General features: G+C 48.5%; 1 protein-coding gene across 4 annotated transcripts in view; it reads left to right on the top strand.

Annotated features, from left to right (window-relative positions):
* The window catches only part of Slc43a2 (solute carrier family 43 member 2), a 44,546-nt gene extending 24,308 nt beyond the window's left edge, over nucleotides 1-20,238 (top strand). For all 4 annotated transcript variants that reach the window (XM_046446914.2, XM_046446916.2, XM_046446915.2 and 1 more), the window contains 9 exons: nucleotides 7,359-7,451; nucleotides 8,816-8,949; nucleotides 9,034-9,236; nucleotides 9,668-9,814; nucleotides 13,005-13,143; nucleotides 14,463-14,592; nucleotides 16,163-16,236; nucleotides 17,466-17,589; nucleotides 18,093-20,238. In XM_046446914.2, the coding sequence (XP_046302870.1) occupies nucleotides 7,359-7,451; nucleotides 8,816-8,949; nucleotides 9,034-9,236; nucleotides 9,668-9,814; nucleotides 13,005-13,143; nucleotides 14,463-14,592; nucleotides 16,163-16,236; nucleotides 17,466-17,589; nucleotides 18,093-18,254 (1,206 nt within the window). In that variant the 3' untranslated portion in view covers nucleotides 18,255-20,238. The remainder of the gene's footprint in view (nucleotides 1-7,358; nucleotides 7,452-8,815; nucleotides 8,950-9,033; nucleotides 9,237-9,667; nucleotides 9,815-13,004; nucleotides 13,144-14,462; nucleotides 14,593-16,162; nucleotides 16,237-17,465; nucleotides 17,590-18,092) is intronic.
* The last annotated feature ends 537 nt before the right edge of the window (nucleotides 20,239-20,775 follow it).

The raw sequence follows: 20,775 nt of genomic DNA, 5'->3' as shown, positions 1-20,775 counted from the left end.
CAGTGGCCACACTTTGAATTAGTAAGCCTCAGGACAGCTTTAGGACAAATGAAAGGAATACCTTGAATATCCATCATGACTGCCAAACTCTGTTAGCTAATCTGTCTCGATGAGATGGGGCAGCTTTTCAAATGTTGCATTTCCAGAGTCACCTTGGATAGATGACAAAAAAGAAAATTGCTTGACTTCCCCATCTCCACCAAAAGAAGTAAACTTTGTACAATTTAATTTTTAAAACTATTTTTTAGTCTTTTCAAGAGTAGATTTTAAAAACATGTAGTCATTATGCACTGAGTATCAAGAGAGTAAACTTGCAGCCACATTAATACAGGGTCTTGCCAGGTGCGGTGGCACACGCCTGTAATCCCAGTGGCTCAGGAGGCTGAGGCAGGAGGATCTCAAGTTCAAAGCCAGCCTCAGCAAAAGTGAGGCACCGATCAACTCTGTGAGACTCTGTCTATAAATAAAATACAAAATAGGGCTGGGGATGTGACTCAGTGGTTGAATGCCCTGAGTTCAATTCCTGTTATCTCACCCCAACCCGCCAAAAAAAAAAAGGTCTTGATACATTGCCCAGGCTGGTCTCTTACCTAAGCCTTTTGAGTAGCTGGGATTACAGGTATGTGCTACACCCAGCTCACCTTATCTTTTTTTTTTTTTTAATTTTTATTTATTTTTGAACTCAGGGCATTTTACTACTGAGCTACATCCCAGTCCTTTTCGTATGTTTTATTTTGACTCAGGATCTCACTAAGATGCTTAGGAATTTGCCAGGTTGCCAAGGCTGGCCTTGAACTTGCAATTCTCCTGCTTCAGCCTACTGAGCTGTTGGGGTTATGGGTGTGCCCCATCATGTCCAGCCCCAAAGAAGACTTCTTCTTTTTTATTTTAATATTTATTTATTTATTTTTAGTTTTTCGGCGGACACAACATCTTTGTTTGTATGTGGTGCTGAAGACTTCTTTTTTGTTTGTTTGTTTTCTTTTTTTGGTGGTGCTGAGGATTGAACCCAGGGCCTTGTGCACGCAAGGCAAGCACTCTACTAACTGAGCTATGTCTCCTCTTTTTAATTATGGACAATTTTAAACATACATGGTTTTAGAGAAAAAAGTATAATGAACCGCATGTGCCTATCTTGCAATTTAGTGCTTGTCAGTTTATAGCCAGTTTTGTTTCATTTGTAACTCCATCCACCATCCAGATTATTTTGAAGCAGATATCATGAATGACATTGATTAATATCATTCATGTATACAAAGAAATGGATTTTTTTTTTTTTTTGGCATTGCTAATGATCAAATCCAGAGCCCTTATGCATGCCAGGTAAATACTTCACCACTAAGGTACACCCCTGCCAAGAAATGGATTTTGAAACAAGGATCCTGGGCTTTTCACAGTAGTGCACACCTGTAATTCCAGCTACTCCAGAGGCTGAGGCAGAAGGATTTTAAGTTCAAGGCCAGCTTGTGAATTTAGTGAGACCCTGTCCAAAATAAAAATTTTAAAAAAGGGCTGAGGGTATAGCTCAGTGGTAGAGTCCTTACCTAGCCTGCTTGAGGCCCTGGGTTCAGTCCCCAGCACCACACAGACACACCACAGAGACACACCACACAAACACACCAAAAAACAAAAAAAAGAAAACAAACAAACACACACACACACAAATAAATAAATAAATAAATAAAATAAAAATCAAGGATGTTAGTAAAGCAGTGTATGTTAAAAATAATGGTAACACAACATTGGAGTGACTGATGAAACAGACACTTTCCGTGTTGCCGGTGGGAGTGTTAGAGTGTTGGTTGGTGGCAGGTCTTCTGAAAAGGCTGTTTGACATGAAGTATCACACATCCTTCAAAAAACATGTATTCCCTTTTGCTTAATGATTCTACATTTGGGAATTTTCCTTACAAAAATAGTTGAGCCAGATACAGTGGTGCATACCCGTATCTCAGCAACTCGTGAGGCTGAGGCAGGAGAATCACAAATTTGAGGTCAGTCTCAGCAACTTAGCAAGACCCTGTCTGAAAATTAAAAAAATAAATAAAAAGGACTTGTAGTAGAATGCCCCAGTTTTAACCCTCAGTACCACAAGAAAAAGAAAAATATATTTCATATACTCCCAGTTATATTAAAAAATTATAGGTATTAGTAGGAAGAAGATTAAAGAGAAATATATATCAAAATGGTAATATGGCTCTATAAGGGTGACTTTTATTTAATTGTTTATGTATATTTTGTTCCAAATGTTTTAAAACAAATGTACAATTTCTACTCAGGAAAAAAAGTCATAATTTAAAATATAAGGTGTAGGTATTGGCGGGAAGTTGTGCTGTGTGGTTTGCCCTGAGGCTCTGTTCTCTCCTAGGAATGGTCCTTCTGACCAGAATAACATGTTGGAGAGAGTTTTTCATAGTGTTGATAAGAATGTTCCAGGCAGGGTGAGGCTGGTCAACAGGAAGGGCAGCTGGAAAGTTGCTGTTCTTGTTCAAGCCTGAGGGCAACAGTTCACCTGCTGACAGGTGGAAAATCAGCCTGTCTCCCAGGTGCTGCTCTTTCCTGGATCTAGTACCAGAAAAAGGATCGAGAAGATCTGGGTAGGACTGCATGCTGGTGTCAAGCCACTGCTGTTCTGTCGGCATCTAGCCTGGGTGAAGGTTAAGGCAGGCTTGAGATTAAAGGGTAGAAAGAAAACAAACGGCAAGCTGGCTGTGTGCTTTTTGGAGTATTTATGGATCCCGGTTGAGAAGTTTGTGCCCAGAGGTGATTCTACTTTGGGGAATCTACCTTAAAGAAACAATAGCTATGTGCACATATGTTCATTCTCAAGGAAAAGAATGTTCACCTGGCTTAACTCTGCACCAAAGAGTCAAGGCTCTTTGCCTCCATCTGATCTTCTGGTTGGGTTCTAAGCCTTCTCTGATACCTTTCTCTTTTTATCTGTACTGGTTGGAGTGGAATCCCAGGCAGGAACAGTTCCCTCTTTCCCCATAGACCTAATCTTTGGATTTTCCCTGAGGTGGATATGGCTCCAGGATGTTCCCTTACAAAGCAGCTTTGCAGGTGGGACTAGCAAGGACCAGCCCAAGTATGTGAGCTCAGGAACCGGGCTTGTCCTTTGAAATGCAGCATACCTAGGAGGCAGGTGTGCAGAGAATGCAGTTTGGCACCTTTCCCGCTCATCGGGGTGTGTCTGGACACACATGAGCACTTCACATCTCTTGTCTGCTCTGCCTCTCCCTTTCCCCTCTCTGATCCTTCCTGAGAAGCCTAGGACACAGCACCCACTCTTCAAGGGAAGAGTTTTGGTTGTTTTTTTGTTTTGTTTTGCAAAGCCAGGAGTGCTGCCCCCCAGCCCTTTATATTTTATTTTGGGACTGAGTCTTACAAATGTCCAGGTTGGCCTTGAACTTGCAAACCTCCTGCCTCAGCCTCTTGAGTCCCTGGAATTATAGAATCTCTGGGATTATAGGTTGTGACATCAACCTGGCTGGGAAGAGCTTTTTGTGTGTGCTAGAAATTTTGCGGGGAGCCTAGGTGGGCTCCCAAGCCTCATTCTCTAAGTGGCTTAGTTGGCCACATACTATAGATTAATTCCTGTTCATTTTTAACCCTGGGATACCAAAAAATCTTAAGTCTCTTACTCTTTTTTTTTTTTTTAAATATTTATTTTTTAATTTTCGGCGGACACAACATCTTTGTTGGTATGTGGTGCTGAGGATCGAACCTGAGCCGCGCGCATGCCAGGCGAGCGCGCTACCGCTTGAGCCACATCCCCGGCCAAGTCTCTTACTCTTCTTCTTTTCTCTTTTTGGTATTAGGGATTGAACCCAGGGGCACCTAACCACTAAGCCACATCCCCAACCCTTTTTTATATTTTACTTTGAGACAGGGTCTCACTAAGTTGTTTAGGGCCTAAGTTGCTAAGGCTGGCTTTGAACGCACAATCCTTCCGCCTCAGCCTCCCAAGCCACTGGGTTTTATTAATGGCTGTATTGATGTGTGATTCACAAACCAGTTAGTTCACCTGAAGTGTACAATTCATTGGTTTTTTTTGTGTATTTATATATTTGGTATATTTTGTAGTTGTACATTCACCACTACAATCAATACTATGACCCCAGACAGAAACCCTGTACCCATTAGTTTCCCTCCCTCTTTACCTCCCAGGCCTTGGCAACTAGTAATCTTTGTTTTTATGGATTTACCCATTGGGGACAATTCATATAAGTGGAATCATATAATATGTGGTCTTTTGTGTCTGACTTCTTTCACTCAGCAGTATGTTTTCAAGATTAATCCATGTTTTTAGAGTATGTCTTTTCTTTTTATAACCAAATACTATTGATGAAGCCAGACACACACACCTGTAATCCCAGCAATTTGGGAGCCTTAGGCAGGAGAATCCCAAGTTCAAAGCCAGCCTCAACAATTTAGCAAGGCCCTGAGCAACTTAGTGGGACCCTGTTTCTAAATAAAACATAAAAAGGGCTGGGGATGTGGTGAAGCGTCCCTGGGTTCAATCCCTAGTATAAAAAACCAACCAACCAAAAAAATAATAATTGAATATACCAGATTTGTTAATCTATTCATTCATTAATGGACATTCAGGTTGTTCTCACTTTGGGCTGTTATAAGGAATGCTGCTGTAGACATTGATATACAAGTTTTTGTGTGAACATCTTTATTTCTCTTAGGTATGAACTTAGGAGTCAACTTTGGGTTGTGTGGTTAGTTTTAACTGTTTGAAGAGCTGCCGGACTGTTTTCCAAACTGACTGAACTAGGGATTCACCAGAAGTGCATAAGTGTTTCAATCCCTCTACATTCTTAACAACATGTGTTAAATCTGACTTTATTATGGCCATCCTGGTGGTGACCAACTGGTATTTTATGTGGTTTTGATTTGCATTTCTTTGTGATTAATGATGTTGAGTATCTTTTCCTGTGTGTTTTTTTTTTTTTTTGCCATTTGTATATCTTCTTTGGAGAAGCGCCTGTTCACATCTTTATCTTTCTTCTTGTTAATTCTGAGGCATTGGGGATTGAACCCAGGGATGCTCTTCCCTGTGGTATATCCCCCAGTCCTTTTTTTATTTTTTGAGACAGAGCCTCATTCAGTTGCCTAGGCTGTCCTCAAACTTCAGATCATCCTACCTACCTCAACCTCACAAGTAGCTGGGATTACAGGCATGTACCCCCTACCTGCTCCTTTGCCCACTTAAAAAATGTGTTTTCTTATTAGTTATAGGGGTTCTTTATATATCCTAAATACAAGCCCCTAATCATATATATGATTTTTGTAAAAAATTTTTTTCCATTCTGTGCATTCTGAAACTTTCCCCCCCCCCATACTGGGGATCAAACCCAGGGCCTCATATGTGCTAGGCAAGCACTCTACCACCGAACAACATCCCCAGCCTGGGTTTTTACTTTTTCAGTGGTGTCCTTTGAAGCATGGGTTTTTGTTTTTGTTTTAATATTTATTTTTTAGTTGTAGATGGACATAATACCTTTATTTTATTTATTTTTATGTGGTGCTGAGGATTGAACCCAGGGCCTCATATGTGTCAAGCGAGCGCTCTACTGCTGAGCCACAACCCCAGCCCAAGCATGGGATTTTTTAATTTTTTATTTTTTTGCAGTGTTGCAGTACTAGGGATTCAACCCAGGGCCTCATGCTTGGTAGGCACTCTACCACTGAGCTGTATATCCCCAACCCAGAATTTTTAATTTTTTTTTTTTACTGGGGATTGAACCCAGGGGCACTCAACCAGTGAGCCACATCCCCAGCCCCCCGCCTTTTTTTTTTTTTTTTTTTTGGTACCAGGGATTGAACTCAGGACCACTGGACCACTGAGCCACATCCCCACCCCTATTTTGTATTTTATTTAGAAATACAGTCTCACTGAGTTACTTAGCATCTTGCCATTGCTGAGGCTGGCTTTGAATTTGTGATCCTCCTGCCTCAGCCTCCCGAACTGCTGGGATTACAGGTGTGCGCCACCACACCCAGCCCAACCCAGAATAATTAATTTTGGTAATGTCCATTATTTACTTACATTTGAGGGGAGAAAAAAGCAGAAATAATGAGGAGCAGGCATATAACCAAGTTCCAGCTGCCTCCATTCAGCAGCAACGATTTAGCTTGCAGTAGCCATATTTGATAAAACAAAAATGATTCAAGTCAAAAGTGGGGAAGGGGAACATATTTTATGTCCCTGGAGACAACCGGAATTCAATGACATTGGATAGCATAACTCTCAGGAGAGCGTCCCCAATGACAGGGACATTGTGGGTGTGAGTCTACTGCACTGCAGCTCTCCTGAGGCTGGAGAAGAAAAGCTATGGCTAGTTGTTTGGGAGGATGTACTTTGCCCCAGATCTGTCTGAATTCATGACTCTGTAGCATTTTACTGTACCTGGGTTTCTGCAGAATCACTGAGGGTTGGGCCTTGAAGTCTTGTTCAATGGGCCATCTCTTGCCCTGCACCCAGGGTGAGCTGTCATGACACAGGGCCTGATTAATTAAGGCTAATTCCACCATTAGCCTTCTCAGGTGCCCATCGCTAGGATGGGACCTCAGGTGGGAGGAGGATCCCCTATTTGTACTTAGAAATTCAGAACCAGGAACTTGGGCTGGTTTTCTTATTAGCCCTGAGGGAACTACAGAATTCTGATGGCACCTCCCAGAAACCTGCTCTCTCAAAACCAAAAGCAGCTTTTGCTGACATCTGGTCCTTCTGGGACTCTGATATTTTTATTTATAAAGTGACGCTCTTATCCCCAAATAGATTCTTATTTTTAACGGGCTTTCTCCCTTTGAGGGATGCCTGAGGCTCTTAACTTTGCTCTCTGGCATCTCAGTGTAACCCTGAAAAGATAAGAAGGCCCCTGGCCTATGCCAGGGGCAGAAACAGGGGGATACTTGACCCCCCAAAAGTCAAACAACCATCTCTTCACATTTGGAAACCCCCTCTTTTTTGGTACTGGAGTTTGAAGCCAGGGGTGCTTGTACCACCTGAGCCACATCCCCAGCCCTGCTCATATTTTATTTTGAGACAAGTTTCTCAAGGTCTTGCTAAGTTGCTGAGGCTGGCCTTGAACTTGTGATCCTCCTGTCTCGGCATCCTGACACAGGCATGCGCCACTATTACCCAACCTGATTTTTTTTTTTTTTTAATTTTCCTTTTCTTGTCTCATCCATCTCAGTCCAGAAAGGGAAAATTTGCAATTGATAGTAATCACCCCTGGACTACCCTGTGGCTTACCCTGGAGCAGGGCAGGTGAGCGAGCGTGCCTGACACTGCCTAGGCTCTGAACTCCCTCCCCTAAACCTTGCCTCTGTCCATCTTTTAGCTGCCCAACATGTTCGGCGACCTTCGGTCCACATTTATTGCCTTGATGATTGGATCCTACGCCTCCTCAGCAGTTACCTTCCCAGGAATCAAGGTAAGGGTGTGGCCATGGGTCTTCAGCAGGGTACTTTGTGCTAGTATATGTGCAGAGGCCTCCCCCAAGGCTCCTAATCCTCTCTGAAGAGAGAAGTCATTGTTGGCCCTGGAGAAGGCCCCTCCCTTTCCACCCCTTGCACCTGGGCAGGATGCACCTGGGCACCACAGGAGTAAGAAAATAAAACCCCTAGGCCGTGGGGAACTGGAGGTTCAAGCATATCGCTGTAGTGTGTGACCACAGGCTGGGTTAGGGAAAGGAGGGTGGGTGAGTTCCCTCCGGTCTCGAGTCCCCCTAGCCTGTTGTTGTTGGGCTATTGCTCCTCATTAGCCAAAGCTCTACTCTTGGCCAAGTTGCTTCAGCTGTTTCCCTCCCGGGCAGGATTCTATGTCTGTGGAAGTCACATGGGGTCAGGATGAAGCAAACACCTCACAGTCTACCAACCCAGGTTCCCTCCCCAAATCCTGTTGCTCTGTCAGAGCTTCAGCAAGGACTTTATCCTCCCTGGGCACCAGGACCCGGTCAAAGCCACACTCCTCAGAGATGTGAAGCAGGGGAGCGGGGGTGGGGGGATGGGGGGGGGAGCTATTACTGATGAGGGGAGCCAGTCCCAGATGTGGACTGGTCACCTAGGAATCAAGGTGGTAGGAGGTAGGAATTTAGGACCAGCCATCCTGTGGACTTTGGAGGTTCTTTTGCTCCTAGATGGTGAAGAAGCCTACAAATTTCTCTACCTTTTCTCAGTATCTATAACTGCTGGCCTCCTCCCTGGGCAGCTGTAGCTGGGCAGCTGTATGCCAGTACTTTGGGGATTCTCATGTAGACACTGGAAATAATCAGTGGTACTCACAGCAGTAACTGCTAGCTGACTCAGCACTCGCATTCTCACGCCCACCTACCACACAACACTCTAAGGACCCATGCCAGCGTCACACCCATTGCACAGAGGAGCCGAGGGAGATGCATTCATATGTGCATGTATGCCTCAAAGCTACCTTGTTCACGCTTCTGTGGACAGGGTCAGCAGCCTCCTGTCCTCAGGGAGCTGGACTAACAGCAGACAAGTAAATCCATCAAGCAATGCACTGATCTCACCCAGGGCTGCTTGCTGTGGGCCAGTGAGGCAGACGTGACAGTGATGGGGTAGTAAGCAAAGGTCTCTCCAAGGCAGTGACCTTTGGTCCAAGTTAGTGACATGCCAGGGCCAGGCAAGTTGGAATTATTGGAATGCAGGGTTTTGGATGACCAATGGGCCAGGCTGCCAGGGCTGTGCCTCCTCCTGCAGGTCAGCACAGGGAAGCAGGGGCTTCCAAGTGCCTACTGCCCACTCTGACTCTGACCCTTTGTCCCCATGTGCCTGGCAGCTCATCTACGACTCGGGTGCCTCTTTCATCGTCATCCTTGTGGTCTGGGCCGGCTGCTCTGGGCTGGTTTTCCTCAACTGCTTCTTTAACTGGCCGCTGGAGCCCTTCCCGGGGCCGGAGGACATGGACTACTCGTAAGTCTGCACACTTTCGGCCCCAACCCTCATGCTAGCCAGGGTCCTGGGTGGCACCAACAGACACTATCCTGTGGCTTCCAGGGTGAAGATCAAGTTCAGCTGGCTGGGCTTTGACCACAAGATCACAGGGAAACAGTTCTATAAGCAGGTGACCACCGTGGGACGCCGCCTAAGCGTGGGCAGCTCCATGCGGAGCGCCAAGGAGCAGGCGGCACTGCAGGAGGGCCACAAGCTGTGCCTGTCCACTGTCGACCTGGAGGTGAAGTGCCAGCCAGATGCTGCAGGTATTCACCGCACGGCCCCCACCCCCCAGGTCTGCCTGAGACCTCAGTGTCTGCGCCCTGGGTGATTGGGAGGAGCTGCCAACCAGAACTGGAGGGGGCGGTTCCAGCACCCCCTTGACTAGGGCCAGTACTAACTGAGGCTCTGTGGTATCATCTCATTAAATTCCTACTTCATCCCAGAGGGCTTGGTGGCATCATCTGCCCAGTTTTACAGATGGGCACACTAAAGTTCAGGAGGGTGAGAGTTTTACCCAGCTCCAGCACCAGCACCATGAACCCCACCGGGCTCTTCCTTATTTCCCCCTGCCAGCCTCCAGTGTAGAGAGTGACTTGGTCAACATTTTGGGCCTCCCTTCCTCCCTCGCATTCAGCTCCTGGCTGCTGAGTGGGCTGTGTGCCTCAGCCCTGAGCCCTGTACCTTTTCCCTGCAGCAGCCCCCTCGTTCATGCACAGCGTGTTCAGCCCCATCCTGCTGCTCAGTCTGGTTACCATGTGCGTCACGCAGCTGCGCCTCATCTTCTACATGGGGGCCATGAACAGCATCCTTGAGTTCCTGGTCAGTGGCGACCAGAAGACAGGTAGGTGCCCCTGGACCTCAGTGCACAACACTAGGGGAAGGTGCCCCAAGAGTGCCATTCACTGCCACCAGCTAGGGTCATGCCCCACAGCCACCTCCTGGAGTGTGTTAGGCTGAGCTGGACCAGAAGGGCCCTGAAATGGCAGTGTCTGTGGCTCTGTTTGCTGTTAGAGCTATTTCACCACAGCCAGCCCTGACTGTTCTCAGGTCTCCATCAGGGTTTCCCGGTTTAGGAGGGAGGGAAGGACCAAAATAGCTCCATGTGTTTAGGGCGTGGGGTGTATGTTTTCCAGTGCTGGCTGGGAGGGCTGAAGGATGTGTCTGTAAATGAAAACAGTGCAGACTTCTCCACCTGAGTGACACAGAAGGCCAGCAAGTCTAGCCCCATGTAGACTGCAATCTCCATGTGTGGAGCTTCTGGGGGTCAAGGAGGAGTACATAGTCCTGGGTGGAGACTTTTGGGTACATACTGGAATCCGTGCCCTATATGGGTAAAACAGGAAGGCAAAGATTTCCTGGGAGCATCATAATCCAGTTAAGGCTTGTTAACTCCAGGAAACAGAACTGATAACCCATGCGAAAACAGCGAAGGTCTTCAGCTGATTAGAGGTTTTGCTCCTACAAAGAAAGTCAGTACTTCCCCAGGGCCTAGCTGAGTCAGCTTTAGTCATCCCCAACGGGACAAACACATTCGGCAAATCCTTTTATTGGCAGACTCACTGGCATGCAACTTTCTTTTGTTGGTTTACTTGTTTTTCACTGTGGGGAAGACATGATAGGCCTTGTAAGGGGTGAAACAACAGTTTATAACTAGGGTAAGAAATCCTGTTTTAACAAAGGCAAAAGATAGCAAAGGGAACTAGGTAACACTGTTCCCTCAGTACCAAAAAAAAATTAAAAGTGCTGGGGATGTGGCTCAGTGGTGCCTGGTAAGCGTAAGACCCTGGGTTCAATTCTTAGTACCAAAAAAAAAAAAAGTAGAGGAAATTGAGCCAGGAAGTTTGGTCTATGGTAGTAGACAAGGGAGTCTGATAGTAAAGCAAAGGGGAGAAGGACTAAATAGTGTGTGCAAAAATGTGTAATGAAGCCGGGTGCAGCGGCACATGTCTGTAATCCCAGCAGCACAGGAGGCTAAGGCAGGAGGATTGCGAGTTCAAAGCCAGCCTCAGCAAAAATCAAGGCGCTAAGCAACTCAGTGAGATCCTGTCTCTAAATAAAATATAAAATTGGGCTGAGGATGTGGCTCAGTGGTTGAGTGCCCCAGAGTTCAATCCTGGGTACAAAAAAAAAAAAAAAGAGTATAATGAATGTGAATGCAGTAAAGGGCCTCAGGAGCCGTATAGGGGGGAAAAAAAACCTATTTAGCTTTGTTTAGTCTAATGATGTTCTCCCAAATTTATAACATAGGAACCCTTAATTTTTTTTTTTTTTTTTTTTTAACTTGGGCTGAGTTCAGGGTTTCCTTGAACTCCTGGGCTCATGTAATCCTCCTGCCTCAGCCTCCTGCATAACTGGGGTCATATGCATATCATTGCACCCACCAGAACCCACTTTGTAGCTAGGTATAGTGGCACATGCCTGTAATCCCCTCGGCTTGGGAGGCAGGAGGATTACAAGTTCAAAGCCAGCCCCAGCAATTTAGTGAGACCCTGTCTCAAAAAATTAAAAAGGGGCTGGACGTGGTAGTGCATGCCTATAATCCCAGAGTTTTGGAAGGCTGAGACAGCAGAATTGAGAATTCAAAGCCAGCCTCAGCAAAAGCGAGGTACTAAGCAACTCAGTGAGACCCTGTCTCTAAATAAAATACAAGATAGGCCTGGGGATGTGGCTCAGTGGTGGAGTGCCCCAGAGTTCAAACCTCAGTACCAAAAAAAAAAAATAGAAAGTGCTGGGGATGTGGCTCAGTGGTGCCTGATAAGCGTAAGACCCTGGGTTCAATTCATAGTTCCAAAAAAAGAAGTAGAGGAAATTGGGCCAGGAAGTTTGGTCTATGGTAGTAGACAAGGCATTGATCTTCCCCAGCGTGTTCCTCTGGAACCCAACATCTAAAGCCCTATGGCCCTAGCTCTTCCCAGAGGGGCTGTCATAGGGTCAGGGAGCTGGTAGAGTATAAGGACCAGCTCTGGCGTCTCAGGGAGACCCCTGGTATCAAATGGTTTGCCTAGTTGTCCGGTGGATTCTTTGATCTTTCGCTTTGAGTGCAGCAGGAGGTAACTGACAGAGCAGCATTCCCACAGGGTCACACGGCAGTGGGGGATCCTGATTCTGCAAGGCCTTCTGCACGCAGCACATCACTTCCCCATCACTTTGCCCAGCCAGCACCACAGGCCTGACTCACCAGCCTGCCTGTGATGAGGCACCGGCAGACAGGAAAATGTCAGCCGGTGCCTGGGCTGGGCCTGCTCCCAGATCCACTGCAGGGAGCCTGCTGCAGTCTCAGCCTGCTGAGTGCTCTGAGCAGGTCTTGGTGGGAAGAGGTGTGTGAGCACTAGCCTGCCTCCTCCCCCATCCCCTCTAATGGCCTTTCCTACCACTAACCTTTGTCTTTTCTGCTTTTTCCGCCTTTGCTTTCTCAATGCAGTGATGGCCACGGGTAAGCAGGGGGTGGTCAGGGAACATTGCAACACCCCTCCCCGCCAGTCTCTCTTCAAAGGGAGATTTCTCACCTTGAACTCTCAGCATCCTGCTTGGGGTGGGGGTGGGGCAGGGCAATCAATTTTCAGCTATCTCCCTGAAACTGTGCTCCTGTCCTTTATAATTTTAAGTCTCTTTGCTGATGAAAGCCTTTACGTCACAGTCCCGATGAGTGGTGCCTTCCTGGGTTAGTCCTAGAGGCAGAAAACTAATGGCCAGTCACGCAAAGACTCATTCGTGGACGTTGGTAATTTTGTGGTTCCCAAGTCATAGTGACTTCCTAGAACTTATGGTGAGGGGGATCATTGTGACATACTGTATTTTATTAGCTGTTTCTGGAAAGTAGGCAGAGGATTTGGAGCAGAAAATTGAGTGATATACCTCTTGCCCAGCTCTGATTTCAGAGGTTGTCTCTGGGCTCTCCCCAAGACCTGCAGTGACAAAGGGGCTCTGAGGCAGACCCCAGAAGGACTTGTGGGTACCTTCCCAAGACCTGCTCAGCCTGTGCCCTAGGGCTCTGTGCAGAAGCCCCTGTGACGCAACTCCTTCCTCCCCAGTTGCCCTCTATACCTCTATCTTCGGCGCACTCCAGCTGCTCTGCCTGCTGACTGCACCTGTTATCGGCTACATCATGGACTGGAGGCTGAAGGAGTGCGAAGATACCTCTGAGGAGCCCGAGGAGAAGGACACTGCCCAGTGCGTAGGCAGAGCCACGGCCCTGCTCAGCCCCTGGAGAAGGCCCACTGAGTCTCAAGTTAGGCAGGGACAGCGTGGTGGGTTCAATTTTTTAGGCAACAGGAGGGCAGGAGCGGAGTGTGCTCTGTAGTCTGGAAACTCTTTGAAGATACTCATGCAGCCAGCCCTGTGCACATTCAGGTCCTCAGTCTCTTTATGGAAATTCTTTGGTATGCTAAAGTTTGGAGGCATGTGAGCCCAAAGCAGGAGAGAGACCAGAAGGGAGACCTATGGCCCCAGGATGGCCCTCAGATCCTTGGCACGAATAGCACTATGGGACCATCTTGCCCATGGGGTTTATTCCACTCAGTTTGAGTAGTAAGATTTAACGACCAATATATTAATAGATTTGTTGATGATTGGGAGGATTAAACAAGGTGCTGGAGCCCTACTTTATGGAAGGGTTGGGCTTTTAACATCAGAGGATGAGTTAAATGCCATCTTCTGTGACTCCACCTTAATATAATAAGCTGCTATTTATTGTATCAGGCCCAGTGCCAAGCACTTAACACACAATACCTCAGTTAAGCCTCCCTTCACCACAGGGAGGTGTGTACTGGTGTTATACCCATTTCACAGATGAGAGAACTGAAGCTGGGAGTCTGAGTTGTTTGCCTGAGGTCACATAGTTAGGAAGTGGTGGGCCTGGGACTCCCTGCAGATCCCTGAGCACTTGGCATTGGTTCTTAGACATGGGATCATCCATGGGGTCTAGGTGTGGGTGGTGAGACTAGACTTCGTAATAGTTAATTCACAAGGAAATAATTACAGAGCATGCTCTGTTATCTAGGTCAGGTCCGACAGCCAAGAGGTTATTTGTGCCCATCCTGGTTCCATCTGCTGCATGTTTATTTCCCCTTCACCCTCTCTGCCCCCCAAGGGGAAATCCACTCACTCCCTTATTTGGCTCATTATCTGGCTGATCCCCAGCTTCCTGTGAGATCTGGGTGAACTCAAGCCAATGGTGCAGTGAAGCTCCCCACACCCTAGCTGGGCGCATACCTCCCTCCCCCTCATTGGCGCTTCAGTGAAGCAGGGTAGTGTGTAGAGGGCCACCTTCTGGGGTTGAGACCCTCCACTGACGTTCACACCTGGTGCTCAATGTAGAAGCTGGACCAGGGAGTGTCCCTAGTTCTCTGATACAATCGCTAAGATGCACTTGGGTGGCCTGTGAGTTTTGCATCAGTCTACATGCTGGGACTCCCAAGGCCTGACTTTTGGGAAAGGTCCACCTTCCTCCAGGGGCCCTCCCAGTTCCAGTATATGTTCCATCTCCACAGAGGTGAGAAGAAGAAGAAGCGAGACCGTCAGATCCAAAAGGTCACCAATGCCATGCGGGCCTTTGCCTTTACAAACCTGCTGCTTGTGGGCTTTGGGGTGACTTGCCTCATTCCCAATCTGCCTCTACAGGTGGGTATGGGGAGAGGGAGAGGCCAGGTGGGGAATGGGACAAGAAGGAATATTGTTTAGAGACTAGAAGCCATTGACAAAGCAATGTGACTTCACTCTTTCAACTTAACCAATCAACCAATGCCAACCCACCAAACGAGCCACCATTATTTATAGAGGGCCTGCTACCTGCTAGGCTCTGTGTTCAATGGAAGAGGGAGCTATACAGGAGGGGTTTTTGTTGTTGTTGTTTTATTTTATTTTTTAAAATTTTTTGTAGTTGTAAAGGACATCATGCCTTTATTTTATAAATTTTTTTATGTGGTGCTAAGGTTTGAATTCAGTGCCTCACACATGCTAGGCAAGTGCTTTGCCTATTACTGAGTTATATCCCTTCCTGTTTATTTATTCATTTATTTACTTATTTTTAGTTGTATATGGACTCAATGCCTTTATTTGTTTTTATGTGGTGCTAGGATCAAACTAAGTGCCTCATACTTGTGAGACAAGTGCTCTACCACTGAGCATAACTCCAGCCCTCCGCCCCCCCCCCTTACTTTTTTATTTTGAGACAGGATCTTACTAAGTTACCCAAGCTGGTCTCAAATTTGCCATCCTCCTGCCTCAGCTTCCCCAGTTCTTGGGATTACAAGCACTCACCATCACACCCAGCTTGTAAAGGAGATTTGGATTGTCTTTCACAGTACTGTTCTTTGTGAAGGCACATTGTTCTCCTTAGTCTCTTGGACATCTCACATACCATGAGAACCACCATCATGCATTTACTGGAACTCTGTGGGATAGTTGTGTGGTTACTTGTTTTTCATTTGCTCAAACAGCTGGAATCTGATGTCCAAAGAGGTCTAGCCAATCTGTGGTGTGGTTGGGAGACTCTGCCTCCCTAGAACAAGAATGCCCACAGGGCCTCTACCCTGGAGACAGTGGAGAAAGACCATGATCATGGCTTGGCATCTGGGTTCAAAGGCTTAATTTCTTTGCACATATTTCTGATGTTTTTGAAACCTGACTCTTGTCAGAGATTGTAAGCAAGGTAGACCTTGTCATCTGTCTGGCCTCATCCTTTGATCTGTGAAAGTGTTCTAACAGTAGATTTTGGCTCAGTCCCAAGTTCACAAACTATGAAGGGATACAAGTGATGGCATTGCTTCCAGATGGGCGTAGCCCAAGTCCAGATGGTATCTTGTACCTTGCACAGTAGGAAAGCAAGAGTCCCTCCCTATTTACAAATGGCCAGGTGTTGAAGTATGTTGAACACACAGGTGTACACACCCACAGATTCTGTTATGTGTCTGCGTCAACACTGGGGTATAGACCACAGTAAGCCATGGGAGGCTGTGCTAGTTCTAGGTGGGAGGGTCCTTGCTTCCTGGGTGTCTCCCCTGGCCTCCTGCAATACTGGAAGACCCTTGCCCTGATCATCTTGCCTGATTAAAGGGCAGTGCTTAGTGGGTGACAGCCAACTGTTGGTTTGCCCCTGCTCCTGTGACTCAAGACCTCAAGAACTGGAGGGCAGAGGGCAAGGTGAAGACCCTAGTGGTCTTCTGCTCATTCTCTCTTCTCCCTCCCACAGATCTTCTCCTTCATCCTGCACACGATCGTGCGAGGATTTATCCACTCTGCTGTTGGGGGCCTGTATGCTGCTGTGTAAGTTCTGGCAACTGTGGGCATTCTAGCAGACAAGGAGGAGGGCATGACCTGGGGAGCTTGTTGTAGGACTGAGAAGACCCTGAGGCTGAGCCAAACTGCCAAGGCAGGGTTCATCTTCTTGCATGAGGGGATGAGTACTATGGTTTCTACTGGGCGTGTCCAGGCAAAGCCATACCTGATCCATGGTCAGTGGTCAGTGGACAGCAAGTTGGATGCACACAAGACTTGGCATTTAACATGAAATCGGTTCTCCCAGCCACAGTCAGTGACCCCATGCAGCACGTAGGGCCTCTGGGGCTGCTGCTCATCCGAGTCTAGGACTGCCCTGGCTGCTCACTGGGAAGTACAGGGATGTGTTCTGGGTGCTGAAAGCTACATGTTGAAATTCTAATGGCCCTCAACAAGGACAGCGACATAGATGGCTGAGCCCAGAATGTGCCAGACAGTTCTCACCCAGAGACTAAATGGCCCAGTGCCGGCCATAGCCTTCTCAAACTCCGGCTAAAATGAAACCCTATCTTTATTCAGAAGCCACCCAGCTGTTCCCCCTTTGACCCAGGGATTGGCCCCAAAACTGGAACCCAGATACCGTCATCCACATCTGTGACTAGGAGACCAGCTCATTCCTTGCGGGGAGCCCCTTCCCACCTCTGGGCAGCAAAGCCTGATGTTTGCCGAAATTTAACCCAGAACTCACTCCCTTTTCCAGCAATATCCCATGGGGGTCATTCCAGGTCTTCCTGGCCCCCGCCTGGCCCCCCTAGGCCTGGAGGAAGTTGTGGCTGCCCTGGCAGGACGGGAGGGAATCGGGGAGAGCAGTGATGCTGAGTTTCCGTGATTACACAACACTCCTCGGGAGGAGGGTGCCGCAGAGCCAGGCCCAGCCTCCAACCTGTTCCCTGGGCCTGTTTCCCAAGCCGCAGACTCCTGTTGGCACCACATCCCCACTCTGCTCAGCCAGACACCCACAGGCCCCAGGCACATCTGGGTGGGGCAGGTCGGGTGGGCCCTCTGCAGAGTCTGGGGCCTCCAGCTGGGCCAAAAGAGAAACTGCAGAACTGCTCAACAGAAAGTAATCCAGGGACTCGACCATCCTCTGAGGCTGTTCTGGCCTCTCCCTTCAAGCAGGTGTAGCCCAGGGCACCAGCACACCTTGGCCAGCTAAGCCAAGGCAGTGTTTGCCTGAGAATGGCCCTGACTGTGACAGGTCTCAATTGCTCCAACAGGTACCCCTCCACGCAGTTCGGCAGCCTCACGGGACTGCAGTCTCTGATCAGTGCGCTCTTTGCTCTCCTGCAGCAGCCACTGTTTTTGGCCATGATGGGTCCCCTCCAAGGAGACCCTCTGTGGGTAAGAAGGGTTAGAACAGGGTGTCACGGACATCTGCTCCACTCTACTAACTGGGAGCTGGGGGCTTCAGAGCACGGAGGATAGGCAATTTGGAACTTGGTTAGAACTATGTCCCCTCGTAAATGGTGGCCAGGCGGGAAGAGAAAAATAACCTCTCTGGACTTGATTTTGGGGTAAGTAGAAGAGAGGTCCTGTCCCAGGCCCTCCTGCATTCTTAACCAGGTACCAGGAGTTGTCACAACCCCAGCCCCACCCCGGAGACTCAGATCAATAGGTCTAAGGTGGAGGGCCAGGCCCTGAGGGCTGTGGTAGCCTATGGGGAATCGGGGAATTCAGATGCTGGAATGTGGAGTGTCGGCCCTGGGACCTCTTGAACCTTCCTGTTCATTTTTTCCTCTCCTCTCCTGTAACCAACTCTTTTCTCCTGAGTGTGAGGGGGGTGTTGAGCTGGGCGCTGCCTGGCCCCCACCCACTGTGATGGCCCTCTCCTCCCCACCTCCCAGGTGAATGTGGGGCTGCTCATCATGAGCATGCTGGGTTTCTGCCTGCCCCTCTACCTGATCTGCTACCGGCGCCAGCTGGAAAGGCAGCTGCAGCAGAAGAGGGAAGAGGACAAGCTTTTCCTCAAGATCAACGGCTCATCCAACCGGGAGGCTTTTGTGTAGCACTGACCACCTCAGGACTGTGGCCTCCTGCCCATGCTTCAGTGACTGATCAGTGTCCTCCTCCTCACCCCAGAGGACCCCATGCACCCCCAGGATCCTCTCCTTCACCATGTTGGAGTCCATGCTCCCTCTCAGGGCTTTGGTCCTGCCTCGAAGCTCTGCGGTGAAAGGATGGGAGAGGGCCCAGGATGGGCAATTTTCCTACTGTTGGAAGCAGGGCCGCCTTGGCTTTGCTCTGCCACCCCAAGGGACCCCAGGGCCTTGGGTCTTCATGGTGCCTGCAGGAGGAGCCCAAAGCACTCCCAGCAGGCAGGCTCTCTCCCTTAAGGGTCTGGATTCTGTCTTTTGCCAAAGCAAAGGGGCCTGCCATCCACTGCCCACCACCTGCCTCTCGGCTGCATGCCCACCGACCACACCTGCCTGAGGACAAAGGCTTGCACTGTCTGCAAATCCCTCGCCTGGCCCCTCAGCCTCCTCCCATGGTCAGTCTGTGGCTGCCTGAGGAAGGAAGGACCCGCTTCCTGTTGTTGGTGCTAACCCCTTTGTAATCCCAGCCCCCTGTGGCCTGTCCATGGCTTGTCCTCTCATTTGAAGCCTGTGGAGAAGCCCCCTGGCTCACAGCCTAGTGTGGGGATGGAGGGCAGGATGGTCATACTAAGCCTCAGGAGCCCTGGACAAGGCTGCTTGGTTGCTCCTCACCTCCTCCCTCAGGGCTGGGGGCAGGTGGGGAGAATGTTTCCACTGCCACCCTCGGTCCAGTCTGTGACCTGAAGGGAATTAAAGGGCACCACCAGGGTACCTCCCTGACACACACACACAGAGTTGTTCCTGTGGGGTGGAAATAAGGCTGTGCTGACAGACATGGAGGCCCAGACGTGTACAGGGAAGGAGACTGATCCATGAGGGACCGAGGGGGGGTGTGTTTGTGTGGAATGTGTGTACATGTGGTGTGTGAGATGAGGATGAGCCCTAGGGTCTGTCCTTATGCCCACCAACCAGACCAGAAGCCCACTGGGCCTGTGGCAGCCCCAGGGTTCCAGAGTCAGTCTGGATCAGGACGTGGAGCTTGTCCGGAGCCACAGCGCCCCCTGCTGGCAGATTCTGCCAGAGCCCTGGAGCTGTTTACAAGGGAGAAGCCAAGCCTGCCTGGCTGGTTACCCCACCCAACTTGACTGCCCCCAGAAATGTGTCTGAGACCTGCTGGGTGCTGAGAGGAGTGGGCTGATTTTTAGGTCTTTAGTTTTTCTTCTCTTAAGTTTTATCATACTTCTTTTTATAAAGCAATAAATCCATTTTCCTCCCAGTAAGGGCCGCCCCGCCTACCATATCAGTTGATGGCAGTATGTGTTTGTTTTGAGCCTGAAAAGAAAAGGCAGGACAAGATGTTCTGCCACTGACCAGCCCCAGCTGTACTCGGCTGCTCATCATTTCTCGGGTGACCTGACTGGGGAGGGGCAGTGAGCCAGGAAAAGACCTTACGTCTGCCTCCACCCCAGACAAATTGGGCTGTGTGGAAGTGTGGGCCACCCCCTCTGCTGCCTGTCCCAGCCAGACAAGTTAATCCAAACCCCGTCTCAGCACCTACACAGATTTCCTGTTACTGCTCCACAACCCCAAGGGTTCCTCCTGAGTGCAGGATATAGGGTGACCCAAGAGAACTGCAGGCTCAGAGAACAGTGTCAGGATATGGTGGACAAACAGAAGAGGAAGGGACAGACTCAGGCCTAATTTGAGCTCCATAGTAACAGCTGGCCACTGAATCTCTTAGGCTCAAGATTGCTTAAATATTAAAAATCACAACACATCTGGGCCACCTGTAATCTCTGAGGCAAGAAAGATGAAATATTTGAGGTCAGCCTTGGCAACTTAGCAAGACCTTCAGCAATTTAGTGAGATTCTGTCTTAAAAAGGGTTGGGGATGTAGCTCAGTGGTAAAGTACCTTGTGTTCAATAATCAGTACCAAAAAAAAAAAAAAAATAGAAATCAGAACCCAACAAATAATGGGCTTGGGTGTTTAGAATGTGTAAGGCCTTAGGTTCCAAACCCTTCATCTCCCTGTCCTCCCCCCCACCAAAAAAAACCCAAAAATACCACTGACATTTTCCAAACCACTGCCCAGGTGCTGGTCTATGATGTGTTAATGGTTATTCTAATTTAAAAGGTTTATAGTCTAATTTTGGAAATGCTGAGTTAAAGTCAAGTCTGCTCCTTTGTATCAAGCATTCTCATGGTACTCTTTGAGGGTCTCTAAGAAGGGGTATGTGTACTGTTACGGCCTGGCTCTAACCACCAGAGCCATCCCCAATGTGTGGCCTATGGCTAACTGCAGCAGAGGCTCCTGGCTGTTGGTTAAAGTTGTAGATTCCAGTAGTGGCCTCTGGTGATTCTGATGCCTCCCAAAGTCCGAGATGCACTGGTGAAGAGGAGGGCAGTTTGGGGAAATGCTGACTAGCAAGGTCCCTTCCAGCTGGAAAACCTCTATGATGTTGGGCAGATGACCTGTGCTTTGCCCAGCAGCAC

Source organism: Marmota monax, unplaced genomic scaffold (assembly GCF_021218885.2).
Source record: "Marmota monax isolate L192 unplaced genomic scaffold, Marmota_monax_Labrador192_F-V1.1 WCK01_AAM20220418_F8-fsc00138, whole genome shotgun sequence".
Taxonomy (NCBI): domain Eukaryota; kingdom Metazoa; phylum Chordata; class Mammalia; order Rodentia; family Sciuridae; genus Marmota; species Marmota monax.
Note: the sequence above shows the minus strand (reverse complement) of the source record. Positions and strands in the feature narration are given on the sequence as shown.